The following is a 22,696-nucleotide window of genomic DNA, read 5'->3' as shown; positions in this document are numbered from 1 at the left end:
CTATATGTCCTAGTAACCTTCCAGAATCCTTCTTGCTGGAATCCATCTTGACTGAGTGATGTGTGCACCATCAGGAAGGATCCTGAGTCAGAATGATTGGCCAGAGACAATCTGGAAACTAATCCCATTATGATAAAACTTGAGACTGCAAACCACTTAGCAAAGCAGTTCCTGGATTCACTTACCCTGCTGCTTTCTGCCTGGGTGCCCCTTCCCAATGCTGCAATAAAATTAAAAATGAGGGTTTTTTTTTTTGTTGTTGTTTTTTAACTAGGAAAATAAAAGGAACAATGAACAGGCTAGAGAAGAAACATAAACTGGCCTGAAAGAGCTAAGCAATCCTAGTTTTACTTTAACTATTACTCATCTGTAATGTCTATCCTTCACAAAGCTTACCTGTCACCCTGTACTCCTATGTAAATTACCTCCTGAACCAGGTGCTTACTCTCCCTGCACTCTCTTATAGCATATCACCCCATATAGCTGTTTACATTTCAGAAAGAAGCTCAAAGACCAATAACTCAATGAGTGGACCCAATTACTGAGCTGTTGGACCCACGCCTGCCTGATGCCAGCAGTGACTTTTATAATGATGCAAGCACAAGAAAAATGCAAATCCTTCACCACTTTGATCCTCATCACTTACCCTGAGCTATGCGTTTCACCTATAAAACACTCTGTATTTCCCCAAGAAGTGGGGTACAGTTCTTAAGGTTTTAGTTACTGTGTTTCTTTTTTGCCAGGAGAATAAAGCTACTATTTTATATTTCCTCCAAACTCTGTCTGTGTATTTCCATTTGGCATCAATATGCAAGGAACTAAGATTTTTAGCAGTACCAATAAAGTCTCTAGCTGCACCAGCATACATATCTCCTGGGACAATTTATTTCTGAGTGTTAGATAAAAGTCCACTCTTGGGCCCCTTCCTGGAACAACTCAGTGGTTTATTCTTAGTTGAAAGACAAAGAAGACAGTTTTGGGGAAAAACTTTATATTGATAGATCTTGTGAAGGCTACATTCTTGGTACTCTCCTGTGGAAACATCACTTGTGTCTTCTTGGTTTGACTCACTATTAAAATACTACTCATCAATAGCCAGACAGATCCTTTAAATTATATAAACTTCTAAACTGGTAAATTTTTAGAGAGCTCTCATTGTTAATATCTTCCCTGGTAGGTCATTTGTAAAGAATATGCCTGCCAATGCAGGAGATGCAGAGATGCAGGTTCAATCCTTGGGTCAGGAAGATTCCCCTGGAGGAAGAAATGGGAACCCACTCTCGCAATCTTGCCTGAAAAATCCCATGGAGAGAGTAGCCTGGCATGCTTACAGTTCATGGAGTCACAAAGAGTCAGATATGACTGAGAGACTGAACACACACACACATTATTAAAAACTGTTTTATTGGTACTTATTAAAAAAACAAAATATTAATAGAGTGTGGATATATATAATGACATATATATAATGGTTTATATATATAAGAACTCTCTTAGTTTAAAACAAGCAAACAAAAAATGGATTGAGAAGCCTTATTTGTGGTCATGGTTTCCCTCAATGGGTCTTACACCTCATAATAAAACATCAGATTGTTAATTAGATTGATTAAAAAAAGCTGAGGGAAAAATCAAGAAACGTCTTCCCCAAAAGGTGAAAATTTTAGAGACGCATGTCAACTGGATAGAAATCTTTAGATAATTATTAAGAAATGGAATAAATAAAACTGATATTAATGGGATTAAAACAAAAGGTTCTGATGCAACACTACATAAGGTTGGATGGGCTAAAGGGATCACTTATCAGTCCATAACATTAAAGGACCCCAAACAAGTCTGTTCTATTTACCCCATTATATGTGTTTCTGTATATATATATATATATATATATATATATATAATTTGACAGTATATATATATATGGTCAATTGCATAAAAGACATATATATACACACACACATACTATATATATATACATATACATATATATGTATATATATATATATAATCTGCATATGTTAAGCTGGAAGAAAATTATACTAAAGTACCTAACCAGAAGTGGTTTGGGGCAACAGTTAGGCCAATTAAGCAAGTTGAAGGGTTTAGCAAAAGGCCTGGGTTCCTTGGCTCAAACCCTTACTGAGGACCCTAAAGCATTTATACAAAAAATAGATAAAATGGCTGGGGAATAAAAAGGAAATATTCTGGGACTTCTTAACATGAAGCCATGATGAGGAGGTTGTAAAGGAAAGTAAATTTAAAGGTATAAAGGTTGATAGAATTGAGATGAAAGTCTATAAGCATTGGTATATTTAAAGGGACTTTTCATAAGATGGCTATATCATTGTTGCCTAATTATACTGTGAAATAGACATAGCTCACTGGGGAATGCTTCTGTGCCTGGTATTATAAGACAGAGTATATAAATATGCCCCTCAGGAAATGTTAATTTAACATATTAAAAGAATGATCAGAGTGATCTCAGTTCATTTCCAAGGCAAAACACTCAACAACACAGTAATCCAGGTCTATGCCCCAAACACTGATACCAAAAAAGCTGGAGCTGTACAGGTCTATGAAGACCTACAAGAACTTCTAGAACTAACACACACACACACACACACACACACACACACACACACAAAGGTGTCCTTTTCATTATACAGGATTGGAATGCAAAAGTAGGAAGTCAAGAGATACCTAGAGTAAAAGACAAGATTGGCCTTGCATATAAAATGAAGCAGGACAAAGGCTAACACAGTTCTGCCAAGAGAATGCGTTGGTCATGGTATGGTAATCCATTTCCAATAACACAAGAGATGACTCTACACATGGACATCACCAGCTGGTCAAAACCCAAATCTGACTGATTATATTCTTTGCAGCCAAAGATGGAGAAGCTCTATACAGTCAGAAAAAACAAGACCTGAAGCTGACTGTGGCTCAGACTATGAGAGCCCTACTGAAAAATTCACAATTAAATTGAAGAAAGTAGGAAAAACCAACAGACCATTCAGGTATGATACAAACCAAATCCCTTATGATATAGTGGAGGTGATAAATACATACATGGGATTAGATCTGGTAGACAGAGACCTGAAGAACTATGGACAGAGATTTGTAACATGCAAGAGGTGGTGACCAAAATTATTCCAAAGAAAAAGAAATGCAAGGTGGTTGTCTGAAGAGGACTTAAAAATAGCCAAGAAAAGAAGAGAAGCAAAAAAAAAGAAAAAAAGGAAAGATACACCCAACTGAATACAGAGTTCCAGAAAATAGCAAGAAGAGATAAGAAGGCCTTCTTAAGTGAATGATGCAAAGAAATAGAGGAAAACAATAGAATGGGAAAGATTAGAGATTTCTTCTAGAAAATTAGACATACCAGTGGAATATTTCATGCAAAGGTGGGCAAAATAAAGGACAGAAAATGCAAGGATCTATCAGAAGCAGAAGAGATTAAGAAGAGGTGGCAAGAATACACAGAAGAGCTATACAAATATGTCTTAATGACTCAGATAACCATAATGGTATGATCACTCACCTAGAGTCATAGATCTTGGAGTGTGAAGTCAAGTGGGCCTTAAGAAGCATTACTATGAACAAAGTAAGTGGAGGTGATCCTAAAAGATGACACTATGAAAGTGCTGTACTCAATATGTCAACAAATTTGCAAAACTCAACAGTGGCCAAAGGACTGGAAAAAGTCAGTTTTCATTTCAATCCCAAAGAAGGGAAATGCCAAAGAATGTTCAAACTACCTCACAATCGCACTCATGTCAAATGCCAGCAAGGCAATGCTCAAAATCCTTCAAGATAGGCTTCAGTAGTTCAACTGAGAACTTCCAGATGTACAAGCTGGATTTAGAAAAGGCAGAGGAACCAGAGATCAAATTGCCAACATCTATTGGATCATAGAAAAAGCAAGGGAATTCCAGAAAAATATCTAGTTTTGCCTCATTGACCATGATAAAGCCTTTGAGTGGATCACAGCAAACTGGAAAATTCTTTAAGAGGTGGGAACACAAGACCACTTTACCTGCCTCCTGAGAAACCTGTATGCAGGTCAAGAAGCAACAGTTAGAATCGGACATGAAACAGTGGACTCATTCACAATGGGGAAAGGAGTACATCAAGGCTTTATATTATCATCCTGCTTGTTTAACTAATATGTAGAGTACATCATGTGAAATGCTGGACAGATGACTTGTGAGCTAGAATCAAGGTTTCTAGGAGAAATATCAACAACTTCAGTTATGAAGATTATATCACTCTAATGGCAGAAAGTGAAGAGGAACTAAAGAGCCTCTTGATGAAGGTGAAAGAGGAGGGTGAAGAAGTTGGCTTAAAACTCAACATTCAAAACACTAAGATCGATTTGTGGGAGAAGTTGGCAGAGGAATAAGACAGGGAGATTGCTTGCCTGCCCACAAATATATCAAAGACTCATCAAAATACAGAACAATTCCAAGAGAGCTACTTCTATATGACATCAGAAAACTCAGGACTCCAAAAAGGTAAGCTAATCTCCCTCGAATGATGTAGGAAAAAGATAAGGACATTAAAAAAAGAATAAGAAATACAGCAGACTTCAGAAAGCAAGTTTATGCCCCAACAGAGGGAGGGAGTAGTGAAGGAGGAAAAGTTTCTGGGCACTAGGAAACCCTCTAACAGGCGAGACCAAAAGGTCGTTGTGGAGCTTCAGACTACATTACAACAGTGGGGGCTCAGAAGGCAATGTACAGAGAAAATGGGAACAGAGCTCTGGAACAGCACTTCTCAGTCTATTAGTAGCTTGCAAGCCTTAGCCTGGTCTCCAGAAGGAGAGGACAAGAAGCTGAAGAAAGCAGCACACAAGCCTCCATCAAGCAGAGGCTGGGACTAGGAGCTGAGAGAAGCAGCTAGAAGTGAAAGGCTGGCCCAGAAAGAGGGGGCAGGAAGCCAGGAAAAGCAGCACACAGGCATCGGCCCCAGCAGAGTGTGGGTGCATGGCATTGAGAGAAGTGGCTATCAAGAGCCAGCCTGCAGTAGAGGGAGGGAGCTGGGGGCAGAGGGTCCAGCAAAGATCCTAGGGAGAGGTAGGGGACTGGCAGTTGTGAGGATGTGTTTAGAGGCCTCTTCCACAGGGCTGCAGAAACACTACATCCCTGGTGTCTCAGATGGTAAAGGGTCTGCCTTCAATGCAGGAGACCTCCCTTCAATTCCTGGTTTGGGAAAATCTCCTGGAGAAGGAAATGGCAATTCACTCCAGTGTTCTTGTCTGGAGAACCCCATGGACAGAAGAACATGGTGAGACCCAGTCATTGGGGTCACAAACAGTCAGACACGATTGAGGGACTAACACTTCACTTCACTGCTGCCAAAGCCAGGAGAGGTGCCAGAGGCAGTGGACAAAGCACCACCAATGTGGTCCTGATCCCAGAGGTTGCAGCTACCACCAGGCTGTGAGCAGGCACAGGTTACTGCCATCCCCTTGCTGGAGCTTGAACAGCTGAACTCTTTCTTGGGACCCATGAACTGGGGCCTTTTCCTCTGAGAGAACCCACATACTCCAGACTGTAACATCCAACAGGTCACTATTGCTACAGGCACTCCCCAGTACAACCCATATGTGGCTGCCATATCCTCCCCTCTCCCCAACCCAAGAGAGCAAATGAGCCTTAATGAGCCTCAGACACAGACCCTCTTGTATCCAAAGGTGGAACAGACTGTGGACTCTAGGGGCAACTATGAATGTTAGGAACAACTATAAGCTGGCATAAGGCCGATCTGAGACTGGACTGACCCAAGACTGCCTAAAACAGGTCCAGACCTCCCTAGAAATATTAGGGGACTTTGGTGTTAGCTTCACTGGGTGTTCTGGACTGCTGAGTGCTGCCTTCACCCAAAGTATTGGGAACTTGTCTTTTGCACTGGGTGACTTGTGAGGTCTTGGAGCTTCAATAAACATTTGAGCCTGAAACCCTGAGGCGAGATACCCAAGCCCAAGACCTTGAGCCACCAGAGAATTGCTGACCCCAGGCACATTAATAAATGAGAGCCCTTCCAAAGGCCTCCATCTCAACACCAAGACCAAGCCCACTGAAAAGCTAGCAAGTACCAGTGCCCAGATACACCATGCCAATCCTTCAACAAAACAGAAACACAGTGCTACACACTGGCAGATAGGCTTCCTAAAGCCATACCAAACCCATAGTCACCCCCAAATCTACTACTGGACACAGAGCTGCCCTTCAGAGAGACAAGATTCAGCTCCATTGACAAGAACACAGGCACAAGTCCCTCCAGCCAGGAAACCATCAGAGAATACTAGTCTCACCTCCCCCCAGAGTAGGGTGGGGGTAGGGGGAGGGACTGCACAACTAAGAAGAACTACGACCTTGAGGGCAGTATTTTTTTTTCTTTTTTTTTAATCACACTGTGGAATTTTCCTTTTTTAAAAATAATTAAAATTTTTAAAATTTTTGTTATTCTATTTGATTGTTCTTGCTGTTCTTTTTCTGCTGCAGTTATTTCTTAACACATATAAATCTTTTTTTACATACTTCTATTTAACTTTGCTTTTCTATTTTTTTTCTGTTCATCCTTCCCTTCCTTTTTCTTCTTTCTTTCCCTCTTTTTCTACTTCTTTTTCTTTTCTTTCATTCATTCTTTTGTTTTCACCATCTTTGGTCATGTGCTATGTTTTCTTTGTTTTATTTCCTAGTAGGCACTCTGCTTTGGCTTAGTTTTCCAGTTTAAGTTTTAGTTAGCTGTTTTTAATTGGTTAATATCATTTTTTGCTTCCATTGCTCATCAATTTAATCACTTGTACTTTCTTTTCTTTGGACTATTTTGGTTTTATTTATGTGTGTGTATGTGTATATGTCCCATTGCTTTTGTAATTATCTGTCTAATCTTGTATTTACCATTTATCTGGGTTCTTCTTTTATTTATTTTTATATTTTGCTTTTTGTCTTGGTGTGTTTGTTTTAATCCCCTTTAAGTAAGTAAAGTCGCTCAGTCGTGTCCAACTCTTTGCGACCCCATGGATGGTAGCCTACCAGGTTCCTCCATCCATGGGATTTTCCAGACAAGAGTACTGGAGTGGGTTACCATTTCCTTCTCCAGGGGATCTTCCTGACCCAGGGGTTGAACCCAGGTCTCTGGCAATGCAGGCAGACACTTTACCATCTTAGCCACCAGGGAACTCTTTAATCCCATAAAAAAACAGCTTGCTGAGTCTTGGTCCCCTGACTAGGGATTGGGCCTGAGACGTTGAAATACTAGCAGTGAGTCCAGGATCACAGACTGCCAGAGAACTCCTATTAATTAATACTCACAGGTAGTATTAATTAGTGAGAACTTCCATGAAGGTCTACACCTGTATGCAAAGCTCAGTATCACCCAGTTGCAAACATCAAAAAAACACAAAATCAATCATCAACAAACAGAATTCCCACAAACACCTAAAAAAATATACCACCTTACACAGACCTGCCCATTAGAGGGAAACAAAAACAAAAAAATAAAACTCACCACCTACCACTAGAACACAGGCATAAGACACCCACAACACAAAGTCAACACAAACCACTGGGCTGACCTTACCCACTGAGATCAGAAACCAACTGGAAGAAAGAATACAACCATGAGTCTGTTCAAAGGAGACCTCCAATGGAGTAAGTAGGGGAAGAAAATGAAAAGACAGAGAAATATAGCACAAATAAAGGAACAAGGTAGATTCATAAGAGCAAATAAATGAAGAGACAATAGGCAAACTACCCGAGAAAGTATTCAAAATAATGATAATAAAGATGTTCCAAAGCCTTGAAAATATAATGGAGAAAATGCAAGAATCAATTGTCACAACTAAAAAGGATCTAGAAGAAATAAAGAATAAACAGAGATGAATAACACAATTGCTGAAATTAAAAATACTCTGTGAAAAACCAATAGTAGAATAACTGAGGCAGAAGAACATATAAGTGAGCTGGAAGGTAGAATGGTGGAAATAACTGCTGAAGAGCAGAATAAAATTTAAATAATGAACAGAATTGAGGATAGTCTCAGAGATCTCTGGGAAAATATTAAACACACCAGCATTCAAATTATAGGGGTCCCAGAGGAAGAAGAGAAAAAAAAGAGACTGAGAAAATTTCTGAAAATATTATAGTTGAAAACTTCCCAAACATGAGAAAGGAAATAGCCAATCAGGTCCAAGAAGCACAGAGAGTCTCATACAGGATAAACCCAAGGAGAAACACATCATGACACACACTAGCCAAGCTAATGCAGAATAAACACAAATACTAGTAAAAGCAGCAAATAACATACAAGGGAAGGCTCATATGATTGACAGCTCATCTTTCAGCAGTAACTCTACAGGCCAGAAGGGAAGAGCAGGATATATTTAAAGTGCTAAAGTAAAAAAAAAAAAAATCTACAATTAAGATTACTTTACCTGGGAAGGATCTCATCAAAACTGATGGAGAAATCAAATGTTTTACAGACAAGCAAAATTTAAGAGAATTTAGCACCACCTTGGTTGCTCAGAGTGTTAAAGCGTCTGCCTGCAAAGTGGGAGACCTGGGTTCAATCCCTGGGTTGTGAAGATACCCTGGAGAAGGAAACGGCAACCCACTCCATTATTCTTGCCTGAAAAATCCCATGGACGGAGAAGCCTAGTGGGCTACAGTCCATGGGGTTGCAAAGAGTCGGACACGACTGAGTGACTTCACTTCACTAGCACCACCAAAGCAGGACTACAACAAATGTAAAAGGGACTTCAATAGGCAGAAAACACAAGAGAAGAAAAAAAATCTCAAAACAAGCCCCAAACAATTAAGAAAATGGCAATAAAAACATACATATGAATAATTACTTTAAATGTAAATGGATCAAATGCTCCAACCAAACGATACAGACTGTCTAAATGGATAAAAAACAAGACCCCGTATACATCCTGTCTACAAGAGACCCACTTCAGACCTACCCACTACAAGAGACACATACAGACTGAAAGTAAAAGGATGGGAAAAGATATTCCATGCAAATGGAAATCAAAGGCAAGCCAGAAAGGCCATTCTCATTTCAGACAAAATAGACTTTAAAATAAGGAATATTACAATAGATAAGAAGGACAGTACATAATGATCAAGGGTTTAGTCCAAGAAGAAGACATAATAATTGTAACTATTTATGCACCAGACATAAGAACACCTCAATACAAAAGGCAAGTGCTAACAAACATAAAAGGGGAAATTGACACTAACACAATAATGACAGGGGGCTTTAGCACCACATTTACACCAATGGACAGATTATCAAAACAGAAAAGTAATAAGGAAACACAAACCTTAAATGACATATTAGATCAGATGGACATGATTGATATCTTCAGGCCTTTCCACCCATATGCAGAAGAATACACTTTCTTCTAAAGTGCACATGGAACATTCTCCAGGATAGACTGTGTCTTGTGTCACAAATCAAGCCTCAGTAAAGTTAAAAAAAATTAAAATCATATCAAGCACCTTTTCTGACCAAACCACTATAAGACTAAATATCAATATAGGAAAAAAATGTAAAATATATGATGACATAAAGATTAAACAATACATTTCTAAGTAATGAAAAGATTACTGAAGAAATAAGAAGGGAAATCAAAAATTTCCTAGAGACAAATGACAACAAAAACATGACAACCAAAACCTATGAGAAGCAGTTCTATGAGGGAAGTTTAAAGCATTACAATTCCACCTCAAGAATCAGTAATCAAATAGACAACCTAAATGTACACCTAAAAGAGCTGGAAATAGAAGAACAAAAAACACCAAAGTTAATAGAAGGAAAGAAGTTATAAAGTTCAGAGCAGAAATAAATGCAAAAGAAATGAAAGAAACAATAAAAAGGTTAATAAAACTGAAAACAGGTTATTGGAGAAGATGAACAAAATGACAAACCAATAGCCAAACTCATAAAGAAAAAAACAAAAAGGATAAAAATAAATCAACAAATTAGGAATGAGAAAGGAGAGGTTACAACAGACAACACAGAAATACAAAGGATCATAAGAGACTATTACAAGCAGCTATCTGTTAATAAAAAAGACAACCTAGAGGAAGTGAACACATTTTTAGAAAAGTTCAAACTTTCAAGAAGAAATCAGAAAGAAATAGAAATTATGAACATATCAATTACAAACAATGAAATTAAAAATGTGATTAAAAAAAAAACAACTTCTCCCAAACAAAAGCCCAGGGCAAGATGGCTTTACAAGTGAATTCTGTCAAATATTTGGGGAAGAGCTAATGTCTGTCCTTCTGAAACATCTACCAGAAATGTGGCAGAGGAAGGAACACTTCCACACTCATTCTAGGGAGCCACCACCACCCTGACACCAAAACCAGACAAAGGCAACACAAAAAAAGAAAATTTCAGGTCAATATAACTAATGAACATAGACGTGAAGTCCTTAAAAAAATTCCAGCAAATTGGTTTCAACAGCACATTGAAAAGATCATACACCATGATCAAGTCAGGTGTATCCAAGGAATGCAAGATTTCTTCACCATACATAAATCAATCAATTTGATACATCATATTAACAAATTAAAAGATAAAAACCATATGATCATCTCAATAGATGCAGAAAAAACTTTTGACAAAATTCAATACCCATTTATGATAAAACTCTTCACAAAGTGGTCATAGAAGGAACCTGCCTTAACATAATAATGGCCATGTACGACAAATCCACAGCAAACATTATTCTCAATTGTGAGAATTTGAAAGGATTCCCTCTAAGATCAGGAATAAGAAAATGGTGCCCAGTCTCACCACTATTCAACATAGTTTTGGAAGTTTTAGCTAGGCAGAGAAAAAAAAAAAAGAAGAAGAATTAAAGGAATCCAGGCTGGAAAAGATGCAATAAAACTCTCACTGTTACAGACGACATGATACTATACATCAAAAACCCTAAAGGTATTATCAGAAAATTACTAGAGCTAATCAGTGAATTTAGTAAAGTTGAAGGATACAAAATCAAGACACAGAAATCACTTGCATTCCTATATACTAACAATGAAACATCAGAAATGCAAATTAAGGGGGAAAAAAAAAACCAGAATATGAACCTAAGATGAACCTAGAGCCTTTCATACAGAGTGAAGTAAGTCAGAAACAGAAAGATAAACATGGAATACTAATGTAAATATATGGAATATGGAAAAATGATACCAAAGAATTTATTTGCAGGGCAGCAATGGAGAAGCAGACATAGGGTATAGACATACGGACATGGGGAGAGAGGAGGAAGAGGTGAGATGTATGGAGAGAGTAACATGGAAACTTATGTTACCATATGTAAAATAGAAAGCCAGGAAACTCAAATAGGGGTCTGGATCAACCTAGAGGGTTGCGATGGGGAGGGATCTGGGAGGCAGGTTCAAGAGGGAAGGGATAAATGTATACCCATGACTGACTCATGCTGAGGTTTGACAGAAAACAACAAAACTCTGTAAAGCAAATATTCTTCAATTAAAAAAAAAAAAAAGCCCTAGGAATAAACCTAACTAAGAGACAAAAGTGCTGTATGCAGAAAACTATAAGACACTGATGAAACAAATCAAAGATGACATAAACAGATGGAGAGATATTCCATGTTCCTGGGTTGGAGGAATCAATATTGTGAAAATGACTATATTGCCAAAGGCAATCTACAGATTCAATGCAATGTCTATCAAATTACCACTGCATTTTTTTTTTTTTTCACAGAACTAGGAAGAAGAAAAAAAAACCCACAATTTGTATGGAAACACAAAAGACCCCAAATAGACAAAGCAATCTTGGGAAAGAAGATTGCAGCTGGAAGAATCAACTTATCTGATTAAATACCATACCGCAAAACTACAATCTTCCAGACAATATAGTACTTGCACAAAAACAGAAATATAGACCAATGGAGCAAGACAGAAAGCCCAGAGATAAATGCACACACCAGTGGGCACCCTATCTTTCAAAAAGGAGGCAAGCATATACAATGGGGGCAGAGATAATCTCTTTAATAAGTGGTGCTGGGAGAACTGCACAACTACGTGTAAAAGAATAAAGTCAGAACACTTCCTAATACCATACACAAAAATAAACTCAAAGTGAATTAAAGACCTAAAAGTAAGACCAGAAACTATGAAATATAGAAGAAAACATAGTCAGAACATAGAAGAGAACATATAAATCTTAGAAAAATCCTCTATGATCCACTTGCTAGAATAATGGAAATAAAACCAAAAATGAACAAGTGGAACCTAATTAAACTTAATAGCTTTTACACAGCAAAGGAAACTATAAACAATGTGAAAAGACAAAACTCTGAAAAATTTTCTGGGAGAAAATAATAACAAATGAAACAACCGACAAAGGGTTCATTCCCAGAATATACAGTCAGCTTATACAACAAAATACCAGAAAAACAAAAACAAACAACCCAATCAAAAAGTGGTCAAAAGGCCTAAACAGACATTTCTCCAAAAAAGACATCAATTCAGTTCAGTTCAGTCATGTCTGGCTCTTTGTGACCCCCATGGGCTGCAGCACCCTAGGCTTCTGTGTCCTTCACCATCTCCTGGAGCTTGCTAAACACATTTCCATTGAGTCAGTGATACCACTCCAACCATCTCATCCTAGGTCATCCACTTCTCCTCCCGCCTTCAATCTTTCCCAGCATCAGGGTCTTTTCAAATGAGTCAGTTCTTTGCAGCAGGTGGCCAAAGTACTGGAGCTTCAACTTCAGAATCAGTCTTCCCAATGAATATTTAGTTTATTTCCTTTAAGGTTGACTGGATTGATCTCCTTGCAGTCCAGAGGATTCTCAAGAGTCTTCTCCAACACCACAGTTCAAAAGCATCAATTCTTTGGTGTTCAATTGTCTTTATAGTCCAACTCTCACATCCATACATGACAACTGAAAAAGCCATAACTTTGACTATATGCACCTTTGTTGATAAAGTAATGTTTGCTTTTAATATACTGTCTAGGTTGGTCATAACTTTACTTCCAAGGAGCAAGTGTCTTAATTTCATGGCTGTAGTCACCATCTGTAGTGATTCTGGAGCCCAAGATAATAAAGTCTGTTGCTGTTTCCATTGTTTCCCCATCTATTTGCCATGAAGTGATGGAACTGGATGTCATGGTCTTAGGTTTTTGAATGTTGAGCTTTGAGCCAATTTTTTCACTCTCCTTTTACACTATAATCAAGAGGCTCTTTAGTTTTTCTTAGCTTCAGGCCATAACAGTGTCATCTGAGTATCTGAGGCTATTGATATTTCTCTGTGCAACCTTGATTCCAGCCTGTGCTTCATGCAGTCTGTCATTTCACATGATATACTCTGCATATAAGTTAAATAAGCAAGGCGTGTTGCCAAATTCAGACCTAAAGAAAGTAGGAAAAACTACTAGACCATTCAGTTGTGACCTAAATCAAATTCCTTATGACTGTACAGTTGAAGTGACAAATAGATCCAAGAGATTAGATCTGTTAGAGAGCCTGAAGAACTATGGATGGACATTCAAAACATTGTACAAGAGGCAGTGATCAACCATCCCCAAGAAAAAGAAATGTAAAAAGCCAAAATGGTTGTCTGAGGAAGCCTTACAAATAGCTTATAAATAAAAGAGAAGCTAAAGGCAAGGAGAAAAGGAGAAATATACCCATCTGAATACAAAGTTCCAAAGAAGAGCAAAGAGAGATCAGAAAGCCTTCCTCAGTGATCAGTGCAAAGAAATAGTAAAAAAACAATAGAATAAAGACTAGAGATCTCATCAAGAAAAGTATATATACCAAGGACTAATGCTGAAGCTGAAACTCCAATACTTGGCCACCTAATGCAAATAACTGAATCATTGTTAAAGACCCTGATGCTGGGAAAGATTGAAGGCAGGAGGACAAGAGGACAACTGAGGATGAGATGGTTGAATGGCATCACCAACTCGATGACCATGAGTTTGAGCAAGCTCCAGGAGCTCATGATGGACAGGGAAACCTGGCATGCTGCAGTCCATAGGGTCAGACACAACTGAGCTACAGAACTGAACTGAACTGAAGGAAGCATTTCATGCAAAGATGGGTAAAATAAAGGACAGAAATGGTATGGGTTTAACAGAAGCAGAAGATATTAAGAGGTGGCAAGAAGATACAGAAAAACTATACAAAAGAAGATATTCATGACCCAGAAAACCATGATGGTGTGATCAGTAACCTAGAGCCAGACATCCTGGAATGTGAAGTTGAGAAGGCCTTAGGAAGCATGACTACAAACAAAGCTAGTGGAGGTGATGGAATTCCAGTTGAGCTATTTCAAATCCTAAAAGATGATGCTGTGAAAGTGTTGCACTCAATATGCCAGCAAATTTGGAAAACTCAGCAGTGGCCACAGTACTGGAAAATGTAAGTTTTCATTCCAATCCCAAAGAAAGGCAATGCCAATGAATGTTTAAACTACTGCACAATTGCACTCATCTCACATGCTAGCAAAGTAATGCTCAACATTCTCCAACCCAGGCTTCAACAGCATGTGAACTGTGAACTTCTAGATGTCCAAGCTGGATTTAGAAAAGTCAGAGAAACCACAGAACAAATTGCCAACATGTATTGGATCATAGAAAAAGCAAGAGAGTTCCAGAAAATCATCTATTTCTGCTAATAAAGCAGAAAGACTTTGACTATACCAAAGTCTTTGACAGTGTCAATCACAACAAACTGTAGAAAATTCTTCAAGAGACAGTAATACCAGGCCACCTTACATGCCTCCTGAGAAATCTGTTTTCAGGTCAAGGAGCAGAAGTTAGAACTGCACATGGAACAACAGGCTGGTTCCAAATTGGGAAAGGAGTAGGTCAAGACTGGGTATTGTCACCCTACTTATTTAACTTATACACAGAGTACATCATGAGAAATGCTGGGCAGGATGAAGGACAAGCTGGAATCCAGATTGCTGGGAGAAATGTCAATAATCTCAGATTGGCAGATGACAGCAGCCTATGGCAGAAGGTGAAGAAGAACTAAAGAGCCTCTTGATGAAAGTGAAAGAGGAGAGTGAAAAAGTTGGCTTAAAAGTCAACATTCAAAAAACTAAAATCATGGTATCTGGTCCCATCACTTCAAGGCAAATAGATAGGGAAACAATGGAAACAGTGAGAGCCTTTATATTTTTGAGCTACAAAATCACCACAAATGGTGACTGAAGCCATGAAATTAAGAGACCCTTGCTCTTTGGAACAAAAATTATGACCAACCTAGACAGAATATTAAAAAGCAGAGATATTACTTTGCAAACAAAGGTTCATCTAGTCAGAGCTATGGTTTTTCCAGTGGTCATGTATGGATGTGAGAGCTGGACTATAAAGAAAGCTGAGCACCAAAGAATTGATGCTTTTGAACTGTGGTGTTGGAGAAGACTCTTGAGAGTCCCTTGGACTGCCAGGAGATCCAACCAGTCCAGATGGAAATCAGTCCTGGATGTTCATTGGAAGGACTGATGTTGAAGCTGAAACTCCAATACTTTGGCCACCTGATGCAAAGAGCTGACTCATTTGAAAAGACCCTGATGTTGGGAAAGATTGAGGGCAGGAGGAGAAGGGGCTGACAGAGGATGAGATGGTTAGATGGCATCACTGACACAATGGACATGGGTTTGGGTGAATTCTGGGAGTTGGTGATGGTGGACAGGGAGGCCTGGCGTGCTGTGGTTCACGGGGTCGCAAAGAGTTGGACACGACTGAGTGACTGAACTAAATTGAATTGAACTGACTTTGCTAGTATGTGAGATGAGTGCAATTGTGCTGTAATTTGAACATCCTTTGCCATTGCCTTTTTTGGGGATTGGAATGAAAACTGATCTTTTCCAGTCTTATGGCCATTGCTGAGTTTTCCAAATTTGATGGCATATTGAGTACAGCATTTTCACGGCATTATCTTTTAGGAATTTGAAGACCTCAATTGAAATTCCATCACCTCCATTAGCTTTAGTCTAAGTGAACTGAACTGAACTGGAGTGGTGCTTCCTAAGGCCTACTTGACTTCCCACTATAGAATATCTGGCTCTAGGTGAGTGAAGACACCATCCTGTTTATCCAGGTCATAAGGGCTTTCTTTTACAAGTCTTCAGTGTATGCTTGTCACTTCTTCTTAGCATCTTCTGCTTCTTTTAAGTCCATATAATTTCTGTCCTTTATTGTGCCCATCTTTGCATGAAATGTTCCCTTGGTATCTCTAATTTTCTTGAAGAAATCTCGAGTCTTTCTCTTTCTATTGTTTTCCTCTATTTATTTGTATTAATCACAGAGGAAGGCTTTCTTATTTCTCCTTGCTATTCTTTGTAACTCTGCATTCAGGGAGATATGCCTTTCCTTTTCTCCTTTGCCTTTCATTTTTCTTCTTTTCTCAGCCATTTGTAAGGCTTATTCAGGCAACCATTTCATGCTTTTGCATTTCTTTTTCTTGGGGATGGTTTTGATCATCACCTCCTGTACTATGTTATGAACCTCTGTCTATAGTTTTTCAAGTACTCTATTTATCAGATATAATCCCTTGAATCTATTTTTCACTTCCCCTGTACAATCATAAGAGATTTGATTTAGGTCTTACCTGAATGCTCTAGTTGTTTTCCCTACTTTCTTCAATTTAAGTCTGAATTTAGCAATGAAGTGCTCATGATTTGAGTAACAGCCAGCTCCTGGTCTTGCTTTTACTCATTGAATAGTGCTTCTCTATCTTTGGCCTCAAAGAATATATTCAATTTGATTTAAGTATTTTCCATCGGGTGATGTGTATGTGTACAATCTTCTTCTGTGTTGTTGGAAGTGGGTGTTTGCTATGACCAGTTCATTCTTTTGGTATAACTCCATTAGCCTTTGCCCAGCTTCATTTTGTACTCCAAGGCCAAATTTGCCTGTTACTCCAGGTTTCTTGATTCCTACTTTTTCATTCCAGTCCCCTATGATGAAAAGGACATCTCTTTTTGGTGTTAGTTCTAGAAGCTCTTAAGGTCATCATAGAACAGTTCAACTTCAGCTTCTTTGGCATTAGTGTTTGGGACATAGACTTGGATTACTGTGATGTTGAATCATTTGCCTTTGAAAGGAATCAAGATCATTCTGTCATCTTTGAAACTGCACTCAAACACTGCATTTTGTGTTCTTTTTTTGACTATGAGAGCTGTTCTACTTCTTCTAAGTGATTCCTGCCCACAGTAGTAGATACAATGATCATCTGAATTAAATTCACCCATTCTGGTACATTTTAGTTCACTGATTCCTAAAATGTCAATGTTCACTCCTTCCATCTCCTGTGTGACCACCTTCAGTTTACCTTGACTCATGAACCTAACAATTCAGGTTCCTATGCAATATTGGTCTGTACAGCTTTGGACTTTTCTTTCATCACCAGTCACATCCACAACTAAGCGTTGTTTTTGTTTTTGCTCTACCTCTTCATTCTTTCTGGAGCTATTTCTCCATTCTTCCCCAGTAGCATATTGTACACATACCAACCTTGGGGGTTCATCTTTCAGTGTTATATATTTTTTATGTAAGTTTGGACATGAATTTGTTCAAATTCTGGGAGATAACAAAGGACAGTTTAGCCTGGAGTACTGCATTCAATGGGGTCGCCAACAGTTGGGCACTACTGAGCGACTGAACAACCACCTTGGAAGAAAAGATATGACAAACCTAGACAGAGTATTAAAAAGCAGAGACATCACTTGGCTGGCAAATGCCTGTTTAGCCAAAGCTATGTTGTTGTTGTTGTTGTTGTTGTTGTTGTTGTTGTTGTTGTTGTTTTCAGTAGTCATGTAAGGATGTGAGAGTTGGGTCATAAAGAAAACTGAGCATTGAAGAACTGCTGCTCTCACATTGTGGTGCTGGAGAAGTCTCTTGAGAATCCCTTGGACAGCAAGGTGATCAAGCCCATCGATCCAATATGAAATCAACACTGAATATTCATTGGAAGGACAGATGCTGAAGCTGAAGTTCCATTACTTTGCCTACTTGATGTAAAAGGCCAATTCTCTGAAAAGACCCTGATTCTAGGAAAAACCTAGGGCAGGAGGAGAAGGTGGCAACAAAAGATGAGATCGTTAGATGGCATCATCAACTCAATGGACATGAGTTTAAGCAAAATCTGGGAGAATGTAAACTACAGAGAAGTCTGGTATGCTGCAGTCCATGCAGTCACAAAGAGTAGGGCATGACTTAACAACTGAGCAACAAAGGAAAACAATGGCTTCAAATAAGCCCCAAAATATGAAATAAAATCTGGGAGCTAATATTCAGGGGTGATAAAAACAAACTAGATATTTTTATGCACCTCCAGAAAGAGGGCCTCTATGGAATGGCTTTTGCTAAGTGTTGAAAGTGAAAGTCACTAAGTCATGTCCTACTCTTTGAGTCCCAATGGACTATACAGTTCATGGAATTCTCCAGGCAAGAAAACTGGAGTGGGTAGCCTATCCCTTCTCCAGTGGATCTTCCCAACTCAGGAACTGAACCAGAGTCTCCTGTTTTGCAAGCTGATTATTTACCAACTGAGCTATCAGGGAAGCCAAGTAAGTTTTGAAGGCATGATAAATTGAATCCTAAAGTTCTAGAATCTAGAATTGTTGATTTTTAATTTAGTTGAAAATCTTTTCATTGATACAAAAGAGCAAATTAAACAAAATGTAGTTGAGCAAATCAATCTTTTAATCTAATTTAGTCAGCAAATCATTTATTTGGGGGAATTAAAAGCATTTGTCTTGTCTTGCAAATCTCCACGTATCTGAAATATAAATATCACTCACAATACCTGAGACTCAGCCTAACCAGCTCTATTTAATTGACTTAGAAATAAGCACTTACAGATAAAATATTAATAATTATAAACTGACCAGAATGAATATTAGGTTTACATGATCTGGAAATTTATATTTGGTATTAAACTTAGCTTAGATTTCAGCTCAAGTTCCCAGGTTGGCTAGTGGTAAAGAGCCTACTTGCCACACCAGAGACATAAGAGACACAGGTTCGATCCCTGGGCTGGGAAGATCCCCTAGAGAAGTAATGATGACTCACTCACTCCAGTATTCTTGTCTGGAGAATCCCATGGACACAGGAGCTGGTGGGCTACAGTCCATAGGGTCACAAAGAGTCGGACACACTGAGGCGACTTGACATGCACACATGGTTGCGATGTATCTTTGGAGTCATCAGTATTGTGTTATCTGTATTATACCTAGGTTTACTGAAGGTCAATACGTTAAATTATTTCTGTTGCAGAATTCATCAGTGGAAAAAAATTGTTATGATTATATTCCCCTAAGTTATAAAGTGAGATGGCTGGATGGCATCACCAATTTGATGGGCATGAGTTTGAGTAAACTCCGGGAGTTGGTGATGGACAGGGAGGCCTGGAGTGTTGCGATTCATGGGGTCGCAAAGAGTTGGACACCACTGAGTGACTGAATTGAACTGAACTGAAGTTATAAAATAGAGGTAAATGAGATAAGAATTTTTCAGGTGAACTCTTTAGGAGTAATTACATTTTGGTTATGGCTATCTAAAACAGTTTCACCAGATTTTTGGTAACCTGAAACTTTAGAGTTTTCTAAATTAAGTTAAATTGTAAAATTTATTGAATACCCAGATCATTTCAAGTAAGATAAAAACTGGAACACAGACTCTGCTAAGCAGGTCTAAGTTTACCTACTTTTGTTTTCTTATGAGAGGGAAACTAAAAATGCTTGGGTTTGTGTACTCAGTTGCCCAGTTTTGTGCAACTGTTTGCAGCTCCGTGGACTGTAACATGTCATGCTCCTCTGTGACTTCCCGGGCAGAATACTGGAGCGGGTTGCATTCCCTTACTCCACCGGGACCTTCCCAACCCAGGAACTGAACCCATGACTCTTGGGTCTTCTGCATTAGCAAGCAGATTCTTTACCACTAGTGCCACCTGGGAAGTCCCCTCCCCACAAAATGTTTTGGACACATATTTTTTTTCCTCACTGAGGAAAGAAACTATGCTATGTGAAGATAACATGCTTCTAGAGGTTATGGAATACTCAATTTGACAATTAGGAAATGCTGGTGTGGCAAATAGTTCACAATTATTCACTTTTCAGGTTTCACTAGACATTAAGATTTTTAAAGACTAAAATTACAACATGTAATTAAAGCTACAGGGATAATAAGAAAGACATTTCATTATTCAAAGAAAGTAAAACATATGGTTTCAGCAAAAGAACATATGAGGGAAAAAAGTGTATTTTGTTGAGGGGAAAGAAAGTGATTTTATCCTAAAATTAGCTATTTCTAAATGGGAAAGAAAAATAAGAGATAAACTAGTATAGATACAAAAAGTTGAAGAAAGTTTGTAGAAAGGGGGCCCTGACAAAAGAATTGTGTGCCTGGTCAGGCTGGATTTGGATTGAATTTAATTTGATAAATGAATTTTGTTGAAGGTGGGCTGATACAGGTCTAGAGTTTGGTTTTCTCTCTCTGTTAAGAGAATAAAGTTTTCTTAGAATGTTGATTTGCTTTTGATAACAGAGTATGAGTTTCTTTGCCTTCTAAATGATCAATATTTACCTTACAGTTCTTTTATTATCACTTTGGTTGAATAAATAAATATTGTTTGTTAAATTACATAGGACTAAATGAACTGGCAAATATGATTTATAATTTTATGACTTTTTTTCTGAAATATGCTGGCTTTAATGCTTGTCTTCCAGAAAACTTTTCCTCTTACACTATGAACTATAAAAAGTTGATAAAGTATACTTTGTAAACAAAGATGAAACATTTATCTTTTTCTACCTGATTAACTCCAGAATTTGGCTTCTCCAACTGGCTCCCCTGTGTACTTGATGGCTTAATCAACCAGATTACAATTAGTTTTACTAATCATTTTTAATTGGCCTCTCATTCTTTTTCAATTATATATGCCTTGCTCCTCTCTCTGCTAAACTATGGCTTTATTAATGTTATTAAGTATATTACTTCAAAGTGGAAATGTTAGTTTGCTTAGTCATGTCTGATTCTTCACGACGCCATGGACTGTAACCCACCAGGCTCCTCTGTCCATGGAATTCTTCAGGCAAGAATAATGGAGTGTGTGGCCATTTCCTTCGCCAAAGGATCTTCCTGACCCAGGGATGAAACTCAGGTCTCCTGCATTGCAAGCAGACCCTTTATTGCCTGAACCACCAGGAATACCAAGTATGTTACTTATATCTTGTCTATTTTATAAGATTGGTGCCTCTTACATCATCTTGTGTGTAACCAGGCCTCCAACAAAAGAAATGATGGCTAACTGACTTGAGGCAGTCAATCATATGTTCTATGTAGATAGAATAATCATAATAGTGCAACTCCAGATATTGAAAGAAGCAACAAGGGAAAATATTTCCTGGTTCATAATAGACTTAGTAAAACAGGTTACTTAGAGAATTTTTGATTATTAAGAATGCCCAATTCAAAATTTAACATATTGAGTTATCAACAGAATCCAGCCCTCCTGTTGCAGTGGGACAAATTAACCATAATATGCCTCTGAAACCTTTGTTGAATTTATTACCAAGAGAGGCACTATGGGCAAGAAAATGTTGCCTGCCATTTCAGTAAATAATATTGCTTGCCATTAGGCCATTAGCCAGCCAATGGCACCCTGAGGGGGATTCAGGATGGAGAAAAACAGCACACTGGCCCTAGATAGATAAGATGTACATCAAAGGAATAATTTCAGTGAACACAGACTCTTATATCTTCTCACACAAGGAAAAAAACTAAATGAAGTTGAGATTTCTGCATTTTGTTGTTGTTCTTGTTGTTGATTAGGCGCTAAATTGTGTCAGGCTCTTTGTGACACCATGGACTGCAGCAGGGCAGGCTTCTCTGTCTTTCCCTGTCTCCTGGAGTTTGCTCAAACTCCTGTCCCTTGAGTTGGTGATACTATCCAAACATCTCATTCTCTGTCACCTCCTTCTCCTCTTGCCCTCATCTTTCCCAGCATCAGGTCTTTTCCAATGTCAGTTTTGTTTTCAACAAAAATTCCTGTATGTCCTGACTCCTCACTTACCTCTTTGGAATAGTTCCTCAGAGATATCTGGGAGGCTTTCTCCCAGGCCATAGTCATCAGTAAGGTCCCCAGATAAAACATAAATTTCAACTTATATGTTCTTTACTTTTTCCGTAGTGGATACTTATCTCTGAAGACAAAGGGACACAGAGAAAAATCTAAACAAACAGGCTTGCTAAGTTTCCCTGAGTGTATTACACTTGCTCATACTCTTTGCCCTATCATATCTTTTTACAACTTTCCACTGTTCCCCAAACCTAACATAAAACACACATGTTTAATGATTTCTTTGGATCTTCATTTCCTTATGAAGACTCTTGTGTTAATGTAAAACATATATCATAAATCTGTATGCTTTTGTTCTTGTAAATCTGTCCTTATCAGTTTAATTTTCAGACCCAGTCAGAAACTGTAAGCAGATCAGAGTAAAGGAAACCTTTCCCTCCTTTCAAGATCATCTTCTCTATTAACTCCCTAGGCCCTGTGACCACTCCCTGACTTCTGCTATAATCCTGAGCACTGCGTGTTGTTTCCTAACTAAACAGGTCACTTCATATCTCTGCATTTTGAGTCACAACAGTCTCCCCAACCCTACATCTCTGGCATATTTTC

The 22,696-nt window shown here is 38.4% G+C and overlaps 1 protein-coding gene across 1 annotated transcript in view; it reads right to left on the bottom strand.

Annotated features, from left to right (window-relative positions):
- LOC139030420 (uncharacterized) overlaps nucleotides 1–22,135 on the bottom strand; it is a 43,853-nt gene extending 21,718 nt beyond the window's left edge. Inside the window, exon 1 of the mRNA XM_070453034.1 lies at nucleotides 22,085–22,135. Within this exon, the coding sequence (XP_070309135.1) occupies nucleotides 22,085–22,135 (51 nt within the window). The remainder of the gene's footprint in view (nucleotides 1–22,084) is intronic.
- Nucleotides 22,136–22,696: the final 561 nt, after the last annotated feature.

Source organism: Odocoileus virginianus, chromosome 22 (assembly GCF_023699985.2).
Source record: "Odocoileus virginianus isolate 20LAN1187 ecotype Illinois chromosome 22, Ovbor_1.2, whole genome shotgun sequence".
NCBI classification, from domain to species: Eukaryota; Metazoa; Chordata; class Mammalia; order Artiodactyla; family Cervidae; genus Odocoileus; species Odocoileus virginianus.
This window is presented reverse-complemented; position numbering and strand designations above follow the sequence as displayed.